The 22,252-nt window shown below is 38.9% G+C and overlaps 1 protein-coding gene across 1 annotated transcript in view; it reads right to left on the bottom strand.

Moving 5' to 3' along the window:
- The window catches only part of DCDC1 (doublecortin domain containing 1), a 418,510-nt gene that overhangs the window by 208,425 nt on the left and 187,833 nt on the right, over positions 1–22,252 (bottom strand). Inside the window, exon 11 of the mRNA XM_084631193.1 lies at positions 6,398–6,568. Within this exon, the coding sequence (XP_084487319.1) occupies positions 6,398–6,568 (171 nt within the window). The remainder of the gene's footprint in view (positions 1–6,397; positions 6,569–22,252) is intronic.

Here is a 22,252-nt window from a genome sequence, read left to right as displayed (position 1 = left end):
GCAAGACCTGTCATCATTTGGGAAATAGATAGACAAGTATTTACTGGTTACCGAAAATCAAACAGATTTTTTTACCCTCAGACTAATCTATTGTTAGCAACAGGAATGCACCCATTTTATAGTGAAACAGTAGTAATTATACATCAAAGGCAAGAGAGAGTTGTGTTAAGAAGAATAAAACAAAAAACTTCTCCATCAAAGGTAACCACATTTTCTCCCATTTTATAAATTAAAGGTCTGACCCTGGAAACCTTTACTCACATGAGTAATCCTTTTATGAGAACTCCTACTGAAGTATGTGATCAAGCCCTTAAAATCAGACATAAAAAATACGGGCAGGAAATATAGCATTAAAAATTGGTAGTTACAATTCATAAGTGTTTATTGCAATAGATATTTTAGAATTAAAATGTCTGTAAAAATACAGCTTTTATTGTACGATACTGTACACACGCTGCTAGAAGAAAATGTTCCTTGGGCCCAATTCCTGTTCCCATTGAAGTCAATGGCAAAAGTTAATCTCTAAAAGTGGTTCATGTGCTGCCTGATTTTTTTGTGGAATATAATTCATACTACTAGAGTACATAGTGCAAAATATAATCTCATAGATCACTACCTGCTCTGACATACTATCATGAAATAAATCCAGAGTACAGTAATTAAACAATAAACAATAATAAAGTTTAATTTTCAATGATCAATAGAAACCTGGTGTCAAGTAATATCCCTGAGCATGCTGTAGGCTATAATAGTTTAAGAAGGAACTGGGGGGGGGGGAATGAAGTTATGGGTACTGAAACTAACAAAGTCCCTGGCAGCTACTCTCAATTTGCAGCTCTGAGATGAAAATCACAAAAAATATTCCTGCTGACATGTTTCTCAGCATAAAGGCGTAGCTGATGTATTGTTAATAACAAGAATATTGCAAGAATATGCAAGAATATTTACTCCATGTTTAGCCCAAATAATATTAGCACAATACACTGATGAGAGCCAGCAAACAAATATTTTGAAAATGTCCCACGTGTTATCATTGCATCTTGCTAAATTAGTTTGTTTTAAAGAATTTATAAAAATGTAAACGCTGTATGCCATTCAGTAACTACCTAGGGCATGAGGCTAAACAGTCCCAAGACTAGTTAAACATACTGAAGTTTGGATATTTTTCTCAGCTTAGGTTCTTTTTGTTATTTAATGATGAACACATTTTTGCTGATTCAATACCGTTTATTCTATGTATCCATAAGTCTGTAATGAAGAAATGACCAACTATAAAGAGGTAAAGAAATGTACTAAAAAAGCTAGAGCCCTCACAGATTTGTACCCTTTGGTACAGAGAACGTGCATGGATATAGAGGAACCACCTTTTAAAAACAGTAACAGAGTATGAATATCTGCTTAGGTTGAATGTGTATAGTGTCTTATTCACAAATGTGAAAATGCATTACTTTCCTGAGTAGACTCTCTAGAAAACCTGCCTATGATGCATGAAACTTTTATTAATTGACTCCTTAGTCTCCTATTAGGCCAGCAATTAAGTTGTTTCAGGGCACTGGTTAAAATTTAGGTAGGAAATTATAGTTTTGTGAAATAATCATGTGTAATACAAGCATAAAGCAAAGTGTTTACTTTGGGAGTTTAATATGAAAAGTAATATATGTGAAGACCGGCAAGAGGAAAATTTTCAGAAACATCAAAGTGGTAAAGAGCAAATTAACTGCTGTGTAGAAGGTCAATTTCCCTGAGACTGAAACACCTAAACTAGGGATTTGCAACAGTACAGTTACATCAGTGTTTACGCCAGTGCAAAAAACCTCAGTGTAGATTAGCCCATTTATATCAGAATACTAGTTATATTTTTGGATCATCTACTTTTCTTGTTGACTTCCTAGCAATAAATTTGCAGGACATCTACGGACCTGTCAAAGAATACAGAGAAAAAACCTGCCTCGTTACAAAAGGCATTGCATGGGATCTAATATTCCAAACTAGATGTAGGGCTCTTATACAGGTTATCAACTCAGTAATACTCCTGCAGTACATTAAAAAGCAAGAAGCAAAGGAAAAGTCATATTTTCCTGAATGCAAACAACGACTTATGGGTGTACTTCACATTAGAAAAATACATTCAGGTACTTCTCAAAACCAGGCCTATTTGTGATATGGCCTTTATAATCTTGATGGGTTAGTATCACCAAATGTTATTACCAGCAGGACAGTGAGTTTGGGGGGGGGGGGCGGGGTGGAGGGTGAGAAAACCTGGATTTGTGCTGGAAATGGCCCAACTTGATTATCATACACATTGTAAGGAGAGTGATCACTTTAGATAAGCTATTACCAGCAGGAGAGTGGGGTGGGAGGAGGTATTGTTTCATGGTCTCTGTGTATATAATGTCTTCTGCAGTTTCCACAGTATGCATCCGATGAAGTGAGCTGTAGCTCACGAAAGCTTATGCTCAAATAAATTGGTTAGTCTCTAAGGTGCCACAAGTACTCCTTTTCTTTTTGCGAATACAGACTAACACGGCTGTTACTCTGAAACCTATCTCAGGGCAGTGACTATGCCACAGGTTCAAGGCGAAAAACCTCCAGGGCCTCTTCCAATCTGCCCTGGAGGAAAATTCCTTCCCGACCCAAATATGGCAATCAGCTAAACCCTGAGCATATGAGCAAGATTCATCAGCCAGATACTACAGAAAATTCTTTCCTGGGTAACTCGGATCCCACCCCATCTAATATCCCATCACAGGCCATTGGGCCTATTTACCATGAATATTTAATTACCAAAACCATGTTATCCCATCATACCATCTCCTCCATAAACTTATCGAGTTTAATCTTAAAGCCAGATAGATCTTTTGCCCCCACTGCTTCCCTTGGAAGGCTATTCCAAAACTTCACTCCTCTGATGGTTAGAAACCTTGGCCTAATTTCAAGTCTAAACTTCCTGGTGGCCAGTTTATATCCATTTGTTCTTGTGTCCACACAGGTACTGAGCTTAAATAATTCCTCTCCCTCTCCGGTATTTATCCCTCTGATATATTTATAGAGAGCAATCATATCTCCCCTCAACCTTCTTTTAGTTAGGCTAAACAAGCCAAGCTCCTTGAGTCTCCTTTCATAAGACAAGTTTTCCATTCCTCGGATCACCCTAGTAGCCCTTCTCTGTACCTATTCCAGTTTGAATTCATCCTTCTTAAACATGGGAGACCAGAACTGCACACAGTATTCCAGGTGAGGTCTCACCACTGCCTTGTATAACGGTACTAAAACCTCCTTATCCCTACTGGAAATACCTCTCCTGATGCATCCCAAGACCGCATTAGCTTTTTTCGTTCACATTGGCAGCTCATAGTCATCCTATGATCAACCAATACTCCAAGGTCCTTTTCCTCCTCCGTTACTTCTAATTGATGCGTCCCTAGCTTATAACTAAAATTCTTGTTATTAATCCCTAAATGCATGACCTTACACTTCTCACTATTAAATTTCATCCTATTACTATTACTCCAGTTTACAAGGTCATCCAGATCCTCCTGTAGGATATCCCTGTCCTTCTCTAAATTGGCAATACCTCCCAGCTTTGTATCATCTGCAAACTTTATTAGCACACTCCCACTTTTTGTGCCAAGGTCAGTAATAAAAAGATTAAATAAGATTGGTCCCAGCAGGACTGATGGGTAAAATTCTGTGGCCTGCATTATGCAGGAGGTCAGACTAGATGATCATAATGGTCCCTTCTGACCTAAATATCTATGAATCTATGACTACAGTATCAGGATTAGCAAAGGAGAATCACCATTAGAAATATCATTAGGTTTGGAGACTCTAGGAGCATACAAGGGAGAGTGACCACAAGTAATACACTCACTAATTATCAAACATCCTTTTATTAACAATTTCACTAAGCAGATGAACGATGCCACAACTATTGAAATATACAGAAATGGAGAAAAAACGTAAGATGTCTATTATTAATGATTTCATACTCCCATCCCCTGGGGAAACATTAAGATGGGTAAGAGAATCATCAGATGGGTGTTTCCTGGTGGGCTACCCACTTAGAATAGGCCACACGTTTTATCCTGAGTTTCTTTTGTGCTCACTACACTCATACACCATATCAATACCTGTATTGAATTTTGTGGAAGTCAAAAAGTACACCTTGAGGTGACTGAACCATGAATGGAAAATTGACACAATAATCAAATAAACAAAGATCTTGTGGCTAAAGTATATTGCATCTCTGACATATTGTCAATGTGCTTGTTTGCAGTGTGTACGCAGAGTACTTCTAGTCCTACAAAGCTGTTGGAGAATTTATTGAATTGCAGTTCCATTTTTCATGTTTTCTCTATGGACTTGCACAGTGCTGCTACTTCAAAGGAATTATTTTACAAATGAGTTTTGATGTGACACTTGCAAAGTCCTGCATACACAGTGGCAATTAATTACAATTTCAAAATTAACCACCAAAATTAATTTGCTGTTTAGTGCAGCAAGTCCAAAAGCAAGTCCCATCAGACTCCTTAGGAATTTTAAAAGGTTAATTTTTGCTTATAAAAGCCTCAACATAATTTGTTTTCTAGAAAACCAGAATCTTACCATTTGTAACCATAAGGACTCATATATCCATGACACATGGACTATGTCCATCTGAGGAGTAAATCTTCACAGCCCTTTCTTAAGTTTTGAAACCATTCTTCTAGTTTTAAAAATGATATTTGCACATAGGGATCCAGTACCTTGAAACTGCAGTCCAACCAGTCCGAGCAGAATCAAGAGTACACGCTCATGATCCTTTGCTTCACATTACCAGTGATGAAACAGGAATTTAAAAAATAAACAAATTTTATGTGTCTAAAGTGGTTGCAGTGACCACAGTCAGTGTCCACAGGACTTCACTTATTTTAAGATGCAAGCCCTCACGGGACTCCTAACACTGTCACACTTTTATAAGGATAGCACTATATCTTCCAGTGTTATTTTTTGTGTAGATGTGTTTTTTTCAATGAATAGGGCTTTGTAAGCCAATTTGAAAGGAGAAGAAGCATGGATGATATCACCAGAGTTAGAATCATACAAGTGACCTCTCATCAGATGAAGGGAAAAACATTCCCTATGTTATATAAAGTGTTACGGAAATTACTTAAGCTAAATTGATCTAAAGCACTCAAACTGAAATAAGCGTTTGCACAAGGGAGTTGCACTGATTTATCTACATCAGTTGAAATTGTTCTAAACTGATTTAGTTAAATTGGTACAACCAGTGTGTGTAGACAGGGCCTAATTTATGTGAAGCTGCCTCAGAACATTCTGAATTTTCAACTAGAGTGCTGCAGAATCCTGGATCCAAAATTTAGGTTCAGCTTTCAATGGAGCACATAGGGCCTAGCCTACAGTACTTACAGAGAAGTAATACTGTAAATTCTGAGGTAACCCTGGTTCTGATTCATTTTTCCCTTGGACCAAAGTAGATCAGGAATCATTTTATAAAGGAGATTTAACTGGACTACACCTGATGTAAATGAATTGGGAATCAGGACACGTATCCATTTAGGAGGACAAATGGGGCATTTTTAAGGGTAATTGTTATATTTATATATGTAGGCTATGTATCATGTTTGAGCACCGAAAATGATGCCAAACCAATGGTCCTTTGCTGACATAGGCCCAATCCAAAAATTCAACAGAATTCAATAGAAAAACTCCCATTCATTTCAAAGGGCTTTGAAGCAAGGCTCATGGGTGCAGTCTGTACATCCCAGTGGAGATGATGCTGAGCAACAAAGGTCATGAGCTGTGGAAGTTCCCATCTAGCCATTTGCTGGGAGCACTGACCCAAGAGTAAGACTTTATTAGGATGGTTTTCTTTGGAGAAATTAGTTTTAACTATGGTTTGAAGCAATTATATTTAGCCTCTGTCAAGTCTGCTCTTCCACATTTGTTTATGCATTGTCATGACACCAGACATCTTCATGCAACTGCTGGAATGTGTAACAGCCATACTGGCATCACTAGGAAACATAAAAGAGCCCTCAAACTTTATGGAGCCTATTTTTTTAAAAAGGTTAATTTAAATGCATGAATGCTTTGATCCCTGCCCTTCACAGCTGGTTAGTGGAATACAATTGGCAACTAAATTCTAAATTTACAAACTTTCCTTTGTTGTTTATTTTAATTTCAATTATTGATTATTAGAGAACGGTGCCCTGGAAGAACTGTATTATAAGTAATGAAGAAACGGGAATCCTCATTTTGAATAATAGAAGTACTCAAGAACAACTATAATTCCCAATTCAAAGTAGGTATATTTGATATCAGTGTCTTAAAGACAAAGTGGGTTTTTTCTTTGTATCAGGATGGAAAATTGTGAAAGCTATTAAACTACACCCACCTTTAGCTGCAGGCCTTGTGGGAGAACCATGTTTGCTGGAAGACTTTTAATGTGTTGGTAGACATAAGAGGCACACCTCTCCTGCTCAGCTTGTAATTGTGGGGCAAGTTTTGAGAGGTGACCTTTGTAGCTCTTGATGGCCGCTTGCAATTCCTCAATCAGCTTGTTCACCTGAAGGGTTAAATTACAAGAGCTGTTAGCAAGAGGCTATTGTTGATGTCACACCTACAAGAATTTTCATCACAAACCTGAGGGAAAAGACAGCTTTTCAGTGCAAATTTTGAATGGAAGTATAGAATATATTTGATCTCTCTGTATACCTACCATTTGTGTCTGACAGAGAAAGACCACACAAGAAATATACACAACAGAGGTGATAGGTGAAACAAACATTTTTTTTCTGGTTATGGATGGCCACAAAGTTCATAAGTAGTTACAGATCCGTGATCATCTTTAATGAATGAAAATGTATCAATCATTCAAATCCCCACTTTTTAAAAATCTTTTCCATTCACAAACCGATTGGTTATAGTGCATAACATCACCAGTGATGCATAATGGATATAAATAAATTTATAATTCCAGAAGTATGGTTCTACTGGAATTACATCTGCTTGGATATATTTATTTACATGTTTTTTTCCAGATTCCATAGCAACATTTCTAAGATGTTTACATGTCTTTGATAGGAGGTGCTCATATTTTTATTTTAATGAGAACAGTGACTACATTCCTCATGACTCCACAAATCTGTAAAAGAGATGCTCTTCTTAGCCATGAGGTTTGAAAAAATTTCAAAGATGGCTTACCCATTTAGGGATAAAAATGATATTTGGGAGACACAATATTGGTGCTACAACTAGAGTTTAGACTTCATATCCTGGGAACTATTAGCAACAGCTGCCAATATAAAATATGTAACCACCAGCATCACAAATTTAAATCTAGCACATCCCCTTTCCAACATCCTGAGAGTTGAAATCAGCAAGGATGCTATTGCAGAGAGTTCCCAGATTTGAATTGAAAGGAGAATATTTACACTATGAGAGCTTTAGAATTATCCATCCGTTTGGTTCCAGAAACCCCAAATTTCAGGGTATTCATAGCATGCTACAAGGCTTCTCTCTTTATAGAGATAGTTTCATAATTAATCCTTAACATTTCGGTCCCAAATATGGAGCTATTTTTTAAAAGAGCATATACACGATTCATACTCATTTGGGGGTGTAATTATTATCACTACATGCCCATATGAGGTATTTTTGCACATGGTAGAACATACAGTTATGCATCTAACCATACTTAATAATTGCATTTTTCATATGCAATTGTGCACCTAACAATGAAAATCAGATCATGAATATCATTAGTTTTGTCAACCTTTAAGAGATGAGTAGGGTGGAGTGAGCATGGTAAGTAAAAGAATGATAGCTTTGTAGTGCATAGACAGACACTTTTCTTATTGTTCTATTTTATTCAATTTCTGTATAGATAGATCAAGAACACGACACAGGCAACTGATTTATATAAGGCTATACAGAAACTCATTTATACGTTTTAAAATGAGAACAAAGTTTCTGTGGCTGTGATACTACTAGATTAGAAACCTGAAATGTATTTGTAGGCTTTGTCAGAATTTTTCTGTGATATATTTAAGAGATTTGAAGATATTAACAAGAAAAAGTTTTGATTAAAATCACACAGAGAATATCCCTCTATTATTACTTTGCAAGACACACAGTACTATGGCATAAGACTTCAAAATTCCTGCATATTTAAAAAGAATATGGATATTGCTACATGGGACTAGATAACTGATTCATCCAATCCAGTATTCTGTCTCTGACGATAGCCAGTACTAGCTGTGTCAGATGAAAGAGGGGAAACTCTCCATAAAAAGCAAGTACAGAATAACCTGCTGTCATAAATATAAAGGGAAGGGTAAACCCCTTTAAAATCCCTCCTGGCCAGAGGAAAACTCCTCTCACCTGTAAAGGGTTAAGAAGCTAAAGGTAACCTCGCTGGCTCCTGACCAAAATGACCAATGAGGAGACAAGATACTTTCAAAAGCTGGAAGGAGGGAGAGAAACAAAGGGTCTCTGTCTGTCTATATGCTGCTTTTGTCGGGGATAGACCAGGAATGGAGTCTTAGAACTTTTAGTAAGTAATCTAGCTAGGTATGCGTTAGATTATGATTTCTTTAAATGGCTGAGAAAAGAATTGTGCTGAATAGAATAACTATTTCTGCCTGTGTATCTTTTTTGTAACTTAAGATTTTGCCTAGAAGGATTCTCTATGTTTTGAATCTAATTACCCCATAAGGTATCTACCATCCTGATTTTACAGAGGGGATTTCTTTACTTCTATTTACTCCTATTTCTATTAAAAGTCTTCTTGTAAGAAAACTGAATGCTTTTTCATTGTTCTCAGATCCAAGGGTTTGGGTCTGTGGTCACCTATGCCAATTGGTGAGGCTTTTTATCCAACATTTCCCAGGAAAGGGGGGGGTGCAAGTGTTGGGAGGATTGTTCATTGTTCTTAAGATCCAAGGGTCTGGGTCTGTAGTCACCTAGGCAAATTGGTGAGGCTTTTTACCAAACCTTGTCCAGGAAGTGGGGTGCAAGGTTTTGGGAAGTATTTTGGGGGGAAAAGATGTTTCCAAACAACTCTTCCCCAGTAACCAGTATTAGTTTGGTGGTGGTAGCGGCCAATCCAAGGACAAAGGGTGGAATATTTTGTACCTTGGGGAAGTTTTTGACCTAAGCTAGTAAAGATAAGCTTAGGAGGTTTTCATACAGGTCCCCACATCTTTACCCTAGCGTTCAGAGTGGGGGAGGAACCTTGACACCTCCAGACAGCAGAAGTTTCTTCTTAACCCTCATCAGTTAGTGGCTTAGGACATGAAGCATACTTTTTAATCAAACATGATACAACTGTGGATGTTCTCATTGTTGGTATTTATATCTAATTCTCTTTTTAAATCCTACTGAGGTTATGTCTACACTGGAGAGTTTACAGCAGAACAGCTGTACTGATGCAGCTGTACGGCTGTAAGATCTCTCGTGTAGCCGGTCTATGCTGATGAAGAGAGCTCTCCCGTTGACATAATTAACCCACCCCCAATGAGTGGTGGTAGCTATGTCAGCAGGAGAATTTCTCCCAACGACATAGTACTGTGCACTCTACCACTTATGCCGGCATAATTTATGTCACTTAAGGGGTGGAATATTTACACTCCTGACATACGTTTTGTGGACATAAGTCGTAGTATAGACATAGCCTAACCTATTGGTCTCATTGATATATTGTACTAATGAATAAGTTAATTAAGTGCAGTTTAAAAAAAAGCACATCTTTTGATTGGTTTTATATTTGTTGCTTTTCAATTTTATCAAATGCCCTTTATTCTTGTAGTATTAGGAAAAAGTAGATAGAAGTTTCTGATCTACCTTCTCTGAGGAAGTGAGCTGTAGCTCACGAAAGCTCATGCTCTAATAAATTGGTTAGTCTCTAAGGTGCCACAAGTACTCCTTTTCTTCTCTACACTATTCATCATTTTTGTACTTTTATCATAGACCATCTTATTCTTCTCCTATCTAAACTACACAGTCCCAATCTTTTCAATCTTTCTTCAAAGAGAAATTGCTATAGGCTCCTAATCTTTTTTTGTCATCCATCTCTAAATCCTTTGTGTCAAGGTTCCTCCCCACTCTGAACTCTAGGGTACCTAGCTAGATTACTTACTAAAAGTTCTAAGACTCCATTCCTGGTCTATCCCCGACAAAGACAGACTATAGACAGACACACAGACCCTTTGTTTCTCTCCCTCCTCCCAGCTTTTGAAAGTATCTTGTCTCCTCATTGGTCATTTTGGTCAGGTGCCAGCGAGGTTACCTTTAGCTTCTTAACCCTTTACAGGTGAGAGGAGCTTTCCCCTGGCCAGGAGGGATTTCAAAGGGGTTTACCCTTCCCTTTATATTTATGACACCTTGTATTTCTGTTATAACTTTTATCATACAGGTGAACAGAATAAATTACAATGCTCCAGGTGAGAGAGATTGGAATGGCATTACAATATTTTTAGTATTATTTTCTATCCCATCTTTATATATATATGTTTGCGTTTTTGGCTGTCAATGCATAACAAAAAGGTTTTTCTTCAACTGTCCGTAGTGATCCCCAGATCTTTTCCCTGAGTGGCAACAGCCATTGTCTGGGTATACCGTAAGAAGGACAGGAGACTTGTTATGGGTTTTAATCAGGCTGCAACTTTATTATATAGATGTCTGCGACTACCCGGCAGATAAAATGTACAGTGCAGACAAATTCATGCTTATTTAAATTAATTCTCTGGGTCTTTCACCAGCCCCCCTTTGTTTAATCCATGCTTATTCAACTCACTTTTCCAGGGCTTTCACCAGCCCCCCTTTGTTTCCACCCAGGTCCCCCAGCCAACCCATGGCTTGGACCTTATCATCCACCAGCCTTGTGAGAAGGTTTAGGAGGGCTATGAGAACAGAGGGGGTTGGCTCCCTGCCGTGCCAGTCACAGGAATCCCCAGAACTCCCGTGCAGTTCCTTTATCCAGGACCTCCTTTTAAGTCCTTTACCAGGCCATTTATCTGGTCACTGGCTGCTCTCCCTTTGGAGTACCTGCACTGAACATCCGCCATAAGGAGGCACCAGCCATTTGCTTGGCTACCTCCTCCCCCAACACTGCAGGGTTCCCAGACATCTGCAAATGCCCTCTTGGCTAGCAGCCCTACTGGAGAGAAAGAACCCACTGTCCGATGTGTGATCGTCAAGGGGCACCAGCAGCTGCATTATTCTTGACTTGGAACAGCCACCCTTAACAGAGGGCCGCATAAGTGACCCATTTTTTTGATCCTTGAATTGACAGGACTCCTTAAAACAAAACAAAATAAACAATTTGTAAGCTGGAGCCAATAATGTGCATTCTGCCAATCACAGGACATTCCGAGGTTCGAGAGAACCCGTGGCCTACATAATTTGGCAAACTGGAAATGAGACAAGGCGTCTTTTATGCCATTATCCATGCCTGGCATGTGCTTGGAAGAAAAAACAGATGTTGAAGGTTAAGCATTGGAGAACAAATGCCCTTACCAACTTTCCAATCCTGTGCGATTTGGAAGTTTGGTGATTGATAACTTGTACCACTGCCATGTTATTGCGCCAGAGGCACACCTTTATATTAGCCCCAAATTAATAACCATTTATAATCACACAATGATACCTCACTAAATTGAGTTAGAAAACTTTTCCACACCGACAAGTCTTAATACATCTGTGTAGTGACTTGTATGTAATTGTGTGGTCTGGCTATGCCAGGTGTTGCTGCTGCCAGCCGGGCACAAAAACGCCCGCCCGGGACAACAACCCTGCAAACAAAGTTCAGCTCAAAGCCCAGGTAGGTTAATGTAGTGGAAGGGTTTTTGTTTGTTTAACCCAACTATTTAGCCAGGCCCTGAAATGTGCCCAACAGGTGAAAACAGTCATTTGACCCAGCTTGCCCTGCGAACAAAATTATGCAAATAATGCACTATTTGGTTTAGTTTCACTGACCGCACCACTGCCCAGTGCAACATTGTACTGAAAATTTTTGAAAGACTTCACAGGATACTGAAGAGCCTATAGGCATAGCCTTGTGGAAATAAAATTGCTGGCGGCAGGCATCTTGCAAACATGCCTGTATTTACAGGGGTTGCGGAAATGACCACCATTATTAAATGCCCAGCAAATACTATTACGGGCCCAGTGCCCCTTTTGAGCTTGTTGAGGTATGAACGAACCCCTACCAACCTTGGTGTTATGCCCTTGAACCACAGTGTGTGATGTTACCTTATTCAAGTTTGTGTTGCTGCCCTTAATGAAAACTGTTTATAACATGCCTCCAAACATATTGGGTGCCCGCCTAATTATAGTCGTATAATTAACAAAAGCCAGGCTGCTGTCTGGGTAGGCCTGTACCATAACACCCGCCTAGATGACGAGGGCAGCCTCCCAAATTTTTTCATGTTCTAGATACTGTTGGCCTCTTGGCCAGTTGGCTGTTTTGCTTGCCTTGTCCATGTTTACTGTCTGTGAACACCTTCCTGTGCCATAGGGATATTACATGCACAAATTTGCCTATGAGTGAATTATATTTAGTTGTACTGAGTAGGTGAACTCCTTTCAGGTAAGCTACCCCGGCATAACTGTACTGAGGACTGCATGTAGGGAATTCTGCAGAGCCCTGCTCCCACATAGGCCCCCCGGAAGTGTCTACTCTGTCCCCTGCGGTTACGTGCCCTGATGGCCGATGATTTGTCATGTGCCCTTCCCTGTCTTGCTGCTGAAACTTGAGCCCATGCTGGGCCTACCCTGTCACCCTGTGCAGACCCCTCACATCTAGCTGCCTGAAGCTGCTGTTGTAAATGCAAATTAGCTTCCAGCAGCTGTGTAATACTGTCATTGCCCCCCATTGAAGGTACCACCCCTAGGTGGGTCTGCCCAGGATTCTCAACCTTCCACTTCTGGGCCCAGAGTATTTAATACCCCAATCGGCTGACTCCTGTTCCCCTTAGGTGAACTCCCTGAGTGACTGGTTGAGCACGGTCCCTGCACCTAGCTGTGGACCCTGCAACTGCCACCCTCTGCCAGGCTGGAAGGCTGAATACCACCTCTGCCACCCATTTCCCCAACCTCTGTGTGGTTTAGATTATACTCACCCTCAGGATCAGCATTACCGCCATCCCTTGTGTTAGGTGGAAGAAAACATCCTGTTTTTAGGTGACCTTGTGCCCTTTGAAGCATTGTAATGCCTTCTCCGTGTCTCTGGAATCATGCTATTTCCAATACTGTTTGCTGCTTTTGTGGAGCCATGCTTTCTTGGGGCCATGCTGCTTCCACGTGGTACTGCAGCAAGCCTTAGAGCCTTAGCCTGTTCCTGTTCTGCCCAGCCTGTTGTTGGCTTCCTCGCTGCTGGGACATAGAGACTTGCCCCACCCAGGTTTCGTACCTTTATTCACATTCCTGGGGGAAAGCGGGCTGGGGGGACGGGGGGGAGAGTCATCGCTGCAAAGCACCTTTTGCAGCAGTTTCTGACCTTCCTCCCTCTCCTCCTCCCCCCCCCCCCCCCCACCACAACCAACCACAAAGCAGAGCTGCCTTCTTTGGGTAAGCCCAGTCAAATTTTTCCCCACCTTTAGTTGTGGTGCAGTCATTTTTAGAATCCAGCAATGTGGATGAATAGTGCAAATTGTTCCCTCCAATGTGCATTATATTACGTTTGACAACAATGGATTTCATCTGTCATCATGTAACAATTTACCCAGCTTTGTTAGGTCTCTCTGAAGTTACTATACTCTCCACTCTTAACTAGCTTAAATGATTTTGTTTCATCTGAAAATTTTCCCACTTTACTGTTTGCATCTTTTCCAGATGATTAATAAATAAAGTAAATAACATCAAACATAATACAGAGTCTGAAGGCACTGTTCTTGTTAACCTTTTGACATGTTGAAAACTGACCATTTCCCCCCCTATTCTTTGTTTTCTGTTTCTTAGGCAGTTTTTTGTAAGTTTTTTAAAAAAACAGAAGATAACATTTTTAGGTGGTTTTAAATCTTAAAGATGCATTTTAAGATTCTGCACAGCTCATTGCAGGATGTGGAAGTCTGATAGTAGATCTAACTCAGCCAAATTATTTAGTTGACTTTCCTACTGAAATGGTATTGGGTTATATAATGTAAATGTTACTTAGGGTGAGGACTGTTAGAATGCTTTCTAACAAATGTGTTCCAATGCTATATTTTCACGGTTACCCTGATATCATCAAAACCCTTTAATGTGTATAGAGCCTGACATTTCAGAGTCACCTATGAAGTAGATTCTCTTCATATGCCATATGTAGAAATCCACTTTTACATACAATTTTTTAAAATAACTTATTAAAATAATAGTCTGAAAATGCTCAAGCTGTTAATTTAACTTGATGACTCAATTGGGAGTTTTGATGGTGGAAATATTTCAGGATTTGGCCATCCGCTGTTATCAGAAAAATAAATACCCATAATTCTTTTGTGGGAAATTTTAGGATGTTTCTTCAGATAAACTTTATATACATTTTAGTACCAGGAAATTTTTACAGAAGTTCCTTTTGTTGTTAGGTAACAGGCTATCCCAAAAGGTAACCCTACATGTGACCTAGGAGAGTTATATTAAAATCTAGTAATACAATACCCCTGAACTATTTTACATAGTAAGAATTTTTTTTCAATTCCCAGATGTTGCTAAAAAGAGGGGGTGGGGGTGGGGGTGGGGGAGAGAAAGACCTGTAAAATTCTTCATCATGAATCTTTTTTTCTGCAAATCCCTTTTTCCCCCTTTTCAAAAGCAATTCTGAATAGAGGTAAAAGAAGACAAAACTTGACCTTTTGTGATCCCAGCATTAATAGGTCTGTTCATAATTCAAACTGTGTGTGTGTGGAAGCATCCATGTGGAAACATGCAGGCCTGAGAGACATAAAGCCTGTCCCTTTAAACATTATCTGACCCTATGAGTCCTCTTCACAAAAGAAGGCTTACGTACGCGTAAGTTGAAAAAAATGCACACTCTCATTGTGCTGCAGAAAGCCTACACATTTTACTCCTCATTCTCCAGGAAAACTCAACAAGGAAGTGACACTAGTACAGGATTTGGGTGGGTCTATGGTAAGTGAGCAGATTGCTTCAAGAAAAAGCGTATGGAAATAGGGAAACCACCTATTTCTTCTATTAAAAATATAGGGTCAGGTCCTCGGTTGATGTAAATCAGTGTAGCTGCACTGACTTCAGTTGAGCTGTGCTGACTTACACCAGTTGAGGATTTGATCCACTATGTACTGCAGCCTTGCAAAATTCAACTCAGTGAAGGAAAGTAATCTTTTCTGGTGCAATAATCAAGATATTTCCGCCCCTCCTGTTAGCTGAAATCATCATGATGAAGGGTGCATGTGTAGGTTTTTGAGCCTAGGTTTGTAAATGTTCATGATACTTTGCAAAGCTCCTATATTGGATATACTCATACAGAATATGCAGGTTTTATTCATACCTCTAAATCATATACTTTATACCTTTAAATTTAAAGGTGCTCCTGTGAAGTCAGAACAAAAAAACTGTAAGCTTTATTTTTATTATAAACGTATATAAAAGTCCTCTTATTATTTATACCGCCTCCTGTTTCTCCTGTTCTCCTTAATATTAATGTAAGGTGAAATGCTATACGACTCACAGTCCACATGTTATCAGGGAGTGCTCTGAGCTACTTCGCACTGAACCTGTCAATTGAAATCCCCACAAAGGGTAGAAGACAGACAAAAATAGCAATATGAGCTTAGATTTAACAGACCAAGTCTTCAGCTGATGTACATGAGCCAAGCTCTGACGACTTCAGTGGATCTATACTATCTAAGGGTCTGGGTCCAGCATCCTTAATGTGTTTCTAAACTAGGTCTGAAAAGTGCCCTTAAGTATTATAAAGGAATTGTTATTTTTTACAATCTAAGGATCCAATTCTGCAAAGTACCAAGCACCTTGAAGTTGTCCGTATCTCAGCTCCCACTAAAATCCGTTGGAGATAAAGGCCAGACCAGATTTTTAAAGGTATTTAGGCACGGAAAGATAAAGATAGGAGTCAAGTAAGCTATCACTTCTGAAAGGTGCCTATCTGCATCATCAGGCACATAAATACTTTTCATAATCTAGCCCTAGATAATCAGCCCCTTTCAGAATCACGCCCCACAAGAGATGTGTTAGAAAAAAAGGATGTTGGGAAGCAACAATAGTAAGGAAAGAGATGGAAGATTTATAGTATTGAAAATATTTTTGTTTCAAAGTGATACAATTTAAAATAAATATGTATCAATTAATATAGAATTATAATTAAGTCCCTAAGGAATATATGGTATTCAAATGAGTATCAAATAACTTTAAAGCTACTCTATAGTGATCTTATGTAATATTGATAATTCCATCAGTCTAGGACTGCTTCTTATTGACTGGATTATCTAAATTCCAAGTTTCCATAAACAGCTGCCTTAGACAAATCCCCGGTATCAGATAGTCAGAAAAACAAACAAACCACAAATGAAGAACTCTGAAGGAGGACAAAACAGAAACTGATAGGACAGGGGAAATTACAGAACCAAAATGGAGAAGGCTAGCATGTACATGGAGGAAAGACCTGAATAACATAACAAGACAGCCATTGGACTGTAACCCACCAAGCAAGGATAATATGGATGCAAACAACAGAAGCAGAATGGAAAGTTATCAAAATGATATGGGAAGTAGCTAAGACTGCAGTAGGCAACCAGCAGAGATGGGATGCAGTGGTGAAGACCTGTGTTCTGCATGGAATAGAGAGGCATGAGACGGAGAACCTAGGACTGATTTGCTTAAAAAAAACCCAAAAGACAAAGCACATTGACCTAGATTCTCTGGTTTGGGGAAGCTGTGCTTGTTGCAGGTCTGCCAGGGAGAGCAGGAGAAAAGGCACCTTTAAGCCACTTCTGATTGTGTCCAGAGACTGTTCCAGAAATCAAAATACAGCTGAAGCAGATGGGTACACTGGACTCATCCCCTTTCCTACACCAGGAGTTAGGGAAAAGGACGGTATAGAGTCTCTTTAGTGGCCTATATCACTTAGGTACTCTTCATGTGGGGAGATTATTTTTTTGTCTCTCTTACATGGCAAAGATTTGTAAACCTGTTAAAACTTACTTAATACATGTTTAACGTACACAGACACCCTCCTGACCTCCCTCCAGCTGGAGCAGAATAGAAAATCTGATTAATTGTTTCATATTATTTTCCATCCTTAAATAACATCCAACTGATTTTCACATGTGTAGTTTGAATGTAAATTTTTTAGTGTCTGGAAATGAACTCTGTAACGTATACCTATTCTCCTATAATTAAAAAGTATGTGTGATTTAGACAAATATCTATATCAACTTTGTGTTTCCTTTTATTGTCATGTGCTTTCAACGTATCAAAGAAAACCACAGGCTTGTAAGAGAAATTTCTAGGTAGCATTTTTGTGAAGGAGCAGTAAATTCTGTTTGTCTTGGGTGATTAGAATTAAGAAATTGGTTGGTTCCTCAGGATCATTTCTAATAAGGGATGAGACTATAAATATTTTGTCATTCAGTGCATGCCTTTCAGCAGGCAGAGATAGAGTTAGTATGTCCACAGAAATTTATTTAACTCCAGAGGAAGCTGCTGGTTCAATCTCCAGAGATAGTCCTAGGACTTTTGCTTAAGTAAGAAATTTAGGATTGGGGCCAATACATATAGTATATTAAATTGGTTGGTTATAGATTAGAAAAAAAGCAATAGTACAAATGGTGAGGAATCAAAAATGAGCACGCAAGAAGAGAATAACTATAGAAAATGAGACATCATGTATAGATTACTGAAAGGAAAAATAAACATCGGTTATACAATTATAAATAACTTTTTAACTTCTACAGTACTTTAAACTTTAAGATGCTTATATGTTCTTTTACTGATGCTCTTACAAAATTTATAGATTCATAATCTTCTATCTGAAAGAATAACGTTTTTTTTTTTCAATCCAGGAATCTACATGGAAATCGTGTTCCACTATTGCCTAACACCAATTTTGTATTATTATTTCATTTATAGATTATGCTGTCAATTTCACGGCATGAATCTTTGTGAGAAAAAGGCTAGATTTATTAGTTCTTCATTACAATATTTCCTGCAGTATCTTATGATTAGCTCACTATGTCTTGACATTGTAAACTACACTTTTTCCCTGGAAACAAAGAATTTTATTAACATTTTCTTTAGAGTGGCGACATAATTTAAATAAATGGAAAAAGAGGTAGCTGAATTCTGTGGTGGATGATAAAATATTCAGCTACAGTGAAAGGACTCATTTAAATGTTGACTTGAATGGTAAAAGGAATTCTGTATTATAAAATGTATTGAGAAATGTGTTAAGAAAATTTAACACAGGATATGACTGCACTGTAATCATGGGGTGAGACTGCAGCTTGAGTAGAGACCCCCAAGCTAAAGCTGCAGCAGCACATGCTTTGGCATGGTCTAGTCACCCGAGCAATTACCCTGGGTTCCGAGAGGGCTTGTATAACCTTTGCTGAAGCCTGTATGTCATGACTTCACTGCTCCAGAACCTGAGCTAGCTAGATTAAAGCTAGCTCAGATATGTCTACTTGACCTGCAATCATACTCCATGTTTGCAGTGTAGACATATTCCAAGACTGCTGGAAAATTGCAGAACTTGGTACACACAATGAGGTATCAAACCTATCATTTAAATCAGCTTCTGTTCCAAATGACTGGAGGGTAGCTAATGTGATGCCAGTTTTTAAAAAGGGCTCCAGAGGTGACCCTGGCAACTAGAGGCCTGTAAGCCTCACTTCAGTACCAGGCAATTTGGTTGAAACTATCATAAAGAACAAAATTGTCAGACACATACATGAACATAATTTGTTGGGAAATAGTCAACATGGTTTTTGTAAAGGGAAATCATGCCTCACCAATCTACTAGAATTCTTTGAGGAGGTCAACAAGCATGTGGACAAAGGAGATCCAGTGGATACAGTGTATTCAGTTTTTCAGAAAGCCTCTCACATGGTCCCTTACCAAAGGCAAAATAAGCAGTCCTGGGATAAAAGGGAAGATTCTCTCATGGATTGGTAACTGGTTAAAAGATAGGAAACAAAGGGTAGGAATAAGTGGTCAGTTTTCAGAATGGAGAGAGGGAAATAGTGGTGTCCCCCAGGAATCTGTACTGGGCTAAATCCTATTTAACTTATTTGTAAAAGATCTGGAAAAAGGGATAAACAGTGAGATGGCAAAATTTGCAGATGATACAAAACTACTCAAGATAGTTAAGTCCTAGGCAGACTGCAAAGAGCTACAAAATGATCAACAAAATTTAATGTTGATAAATGCAAAGTCATGCACATTGGAAAACATAATCCTAACTATACATACACAATGACGGTGTCTAAATTAGCTGTTACCACTCACGAAAGAGATCTTGGAGTCATTGTGGATAGTTCTCTGAAAACATCCACTCAATGTGCAGCAGCAGTCAAAAAAGCAAACAGAATGTTGGGAATCAAGAAAGGGACAGATAATAAGACAGAAAATATCATATTGCCTCTATATAAATCCATGGTATGCCCACACCTTGAATACTGTGTGCAGATGTGGTCGCCCCAACTCAAAAAAGATATATTGGAACTGAAAAAGGTTCAGAAAAGGGCAACAAAAATGATTAGGGGTATAGAACAGCTTCCGTATGAGGAGAGATTAATAAGACTGGGACTTTTCAGCTTGGAAAAGAGGCGACTAAAGGGGGATATGATAGAGGTCTATAAAATCATGAGTGGTATAGAGAAAGTAAATAAGGAAGTGTTATTTATTCCTTCTCATAATACAAGAACAAGGGGCCACCAAATGAAATTAATAGGTAGCAGGTTTAAAACAAACACAAGGAAGTATTTTTTCATGCAACGCACTGTCAACCTCTGGAACTCCTTGCCAGAGGGTGTTGTGAAGGCCAGTACTACAATGGGGTTCAAAAAGGAGCTAGATAGATTCATGGAAGATAGGTCCACCAATGGCTATTAGTCAGGATGGGCAGGAATAGTGTCCCTAGCCTCTGTTTGCCAGAAGCTGGGATTGGGTGACAGGGCATGGATCACTTGATGATAACCTGTCTGTTCATTCCCTTTGGGGCACCTGCCATTGGCCACTGTGAGAGGACAGGATACTGGGTTTGATAGACCTTTGGTCTGACCCAGCATGGCCGTTCTTATGTTCTTATGTAAATTTATAATTGAATACATGAGGCTTATGTAGGATCAGGGCCAAACATGACTTATAGAGATATACAAGGCAATTGTAAGACTGCATACAGTGAATTTTCAGCAGTCTACCTAGTCATTTCCTGAGCCTGCAAGGAGTGGAGGAGAGCAGGCACCACTGGGCTGTAACTTCTCCCATGCAGGTGGGCACAGAATGGGCTGGCAGAGCCTTGGCTATACCTTTCAATATGCTGGTATGTGCACAGGAGCTGACACAGAAGGAGAAATAAACTGTGCCAGCAAAGGGGAAGCAGAAACTAGATTGTGGCTTCCCAAATCCTGTCCTGCTCCTGGGGCACAATAGCTGTGTGCTACTTACTCATTTCAGACTGCAGGATTATAAACTTTAGGAAGTTTTAGTGCATGAAACCATGGGAAGGAAATACAAACAAATCAGAGAAACTTTAGGTAGCATTTTCAAATAATAATCTGGGGGTGAAATCCTGGCCCCACTGAAGCTAATGGGAGTTTTACTATTGACTTCCTTGGTGCCAGGATTTCATTCTTGATGTGAAGAGAAAGATCTGGAAGAGAAGATGACATTAAAAGGGAGAGGAAAAGGTTCCATTATGGACACTTCGCCACAGAAGAAGGATGATTAGAAGAAAAAAGAAAACATGACAGATGTGTGGAAAACGTAATGACCAGCTAAGAGTACTACTTATCAGCCATGCATATTTGTAAAGTATAAATTTTCAATGCTGAATAAAGAAAAGTAATGATTAGTCAAAATGATTAGACGAAAATGCTCCTATGTCCTGAAGTTTTGTGTGTTCCTGCCATCGTATGCGCATGAGTCTTTCAAGGGCTATCATTTTAAATAAGTTATTACATGAGTCTTCCATCTTTGGAGATGGACAAGGTTTCCACTTTTCCAAGATTAACTATTTGCATACAGAAAAAGCCCAAGGGAAACAGGATTTTGAAAGATTTCTATGGTCTAATTTTAGCTATGTAAGTCCTAGTACTGTATGAAAATTTCAGACGTTAAAGGAACATCCAAATTTAAATAAAATATGTTCTGTCACGCACATCTCCCCAACTGCATGTCACCTTAGGGCAGACCCAGACCATATGCATCAATGAACCAGGGGCTTTGCAATATTTCCTATATTTATCATCCTCTTTTGTGCCTACCTTAAATGCACATGAGGTGGTTCACTGAATCGTAAGGAGTATTTTTTGTTGAACCAATCAGCTGAGGATTGTTCAATATTATACAGCTAAATTCCTTTGGTTTATAGTTAAAATGAGTCCCAACTCAGCTCCCATGAGGAATTCAATTTATATAGCTAACTGCTGTTGGTTTTATAAGGAAAGAAGTCACAGACATAGGCCTAACATATTTTTCAATACCCAGCTGTTTTACCCAATATGGTGATTACAGAGTTGCAAAAGGATTAGGCCAGAATAGTTGTTCCTGCACATGCATTAATATGAGATACTACCAAGAACATGACTTCTGGAGACTGTGTGTAATTTAGGGCCTCATTTGGTTTTAATGTACCTTCTAGGTTTACCTCAACTAATTTAAGAACTCCTTGTCCTGTCCAGTTTCCACATCATCAATTTATTTCTGATAAGAAGCTTGAGTTAACCTAAAAAAACTAAGTCTTTGTACCGTGGGAGGTGACATTTAAAACAGGATCATATTCATGTTGCCATCATTGGGGATTTTGTCTTAGAAACTTGCAGAACTGTAGAGCTCAGCCCACAGAAAAGAGACTAAGACATTAATTCTTATTCAATATGTAGCCAAGCAGGAGTATTCCATCTGTGTCTTGATATCATAAAACTGCTTGCTTTAACAGGAAAACGCAGTAGTACATTTTGAGATTAGGAAATCTGAACTCACCAGGTGTACATGGGTAATCAGTATTATAAATGCCTTCTACTAAATCAATAAGTAGCAGATTATTTTTAAAAATCCTCTTCTTTTAGTTATATGC

This window comes from Lepidochelys olivacea (assembly GCF_965140295.1).
Source record: "Lepidochelys olivacea isolate rLepOli2 genome assembly, chromosome: 6".
In the NCBI taxonomy this organism is placed as follows: Eukaryota; Metazoa; Chordata; order Testudines; family Cheloniidae; genus Lepidochelys; species Lepidochelys olivacea.
This window is presented reverse-complemented; position numbering and strand designations above follow the sequence as displayed.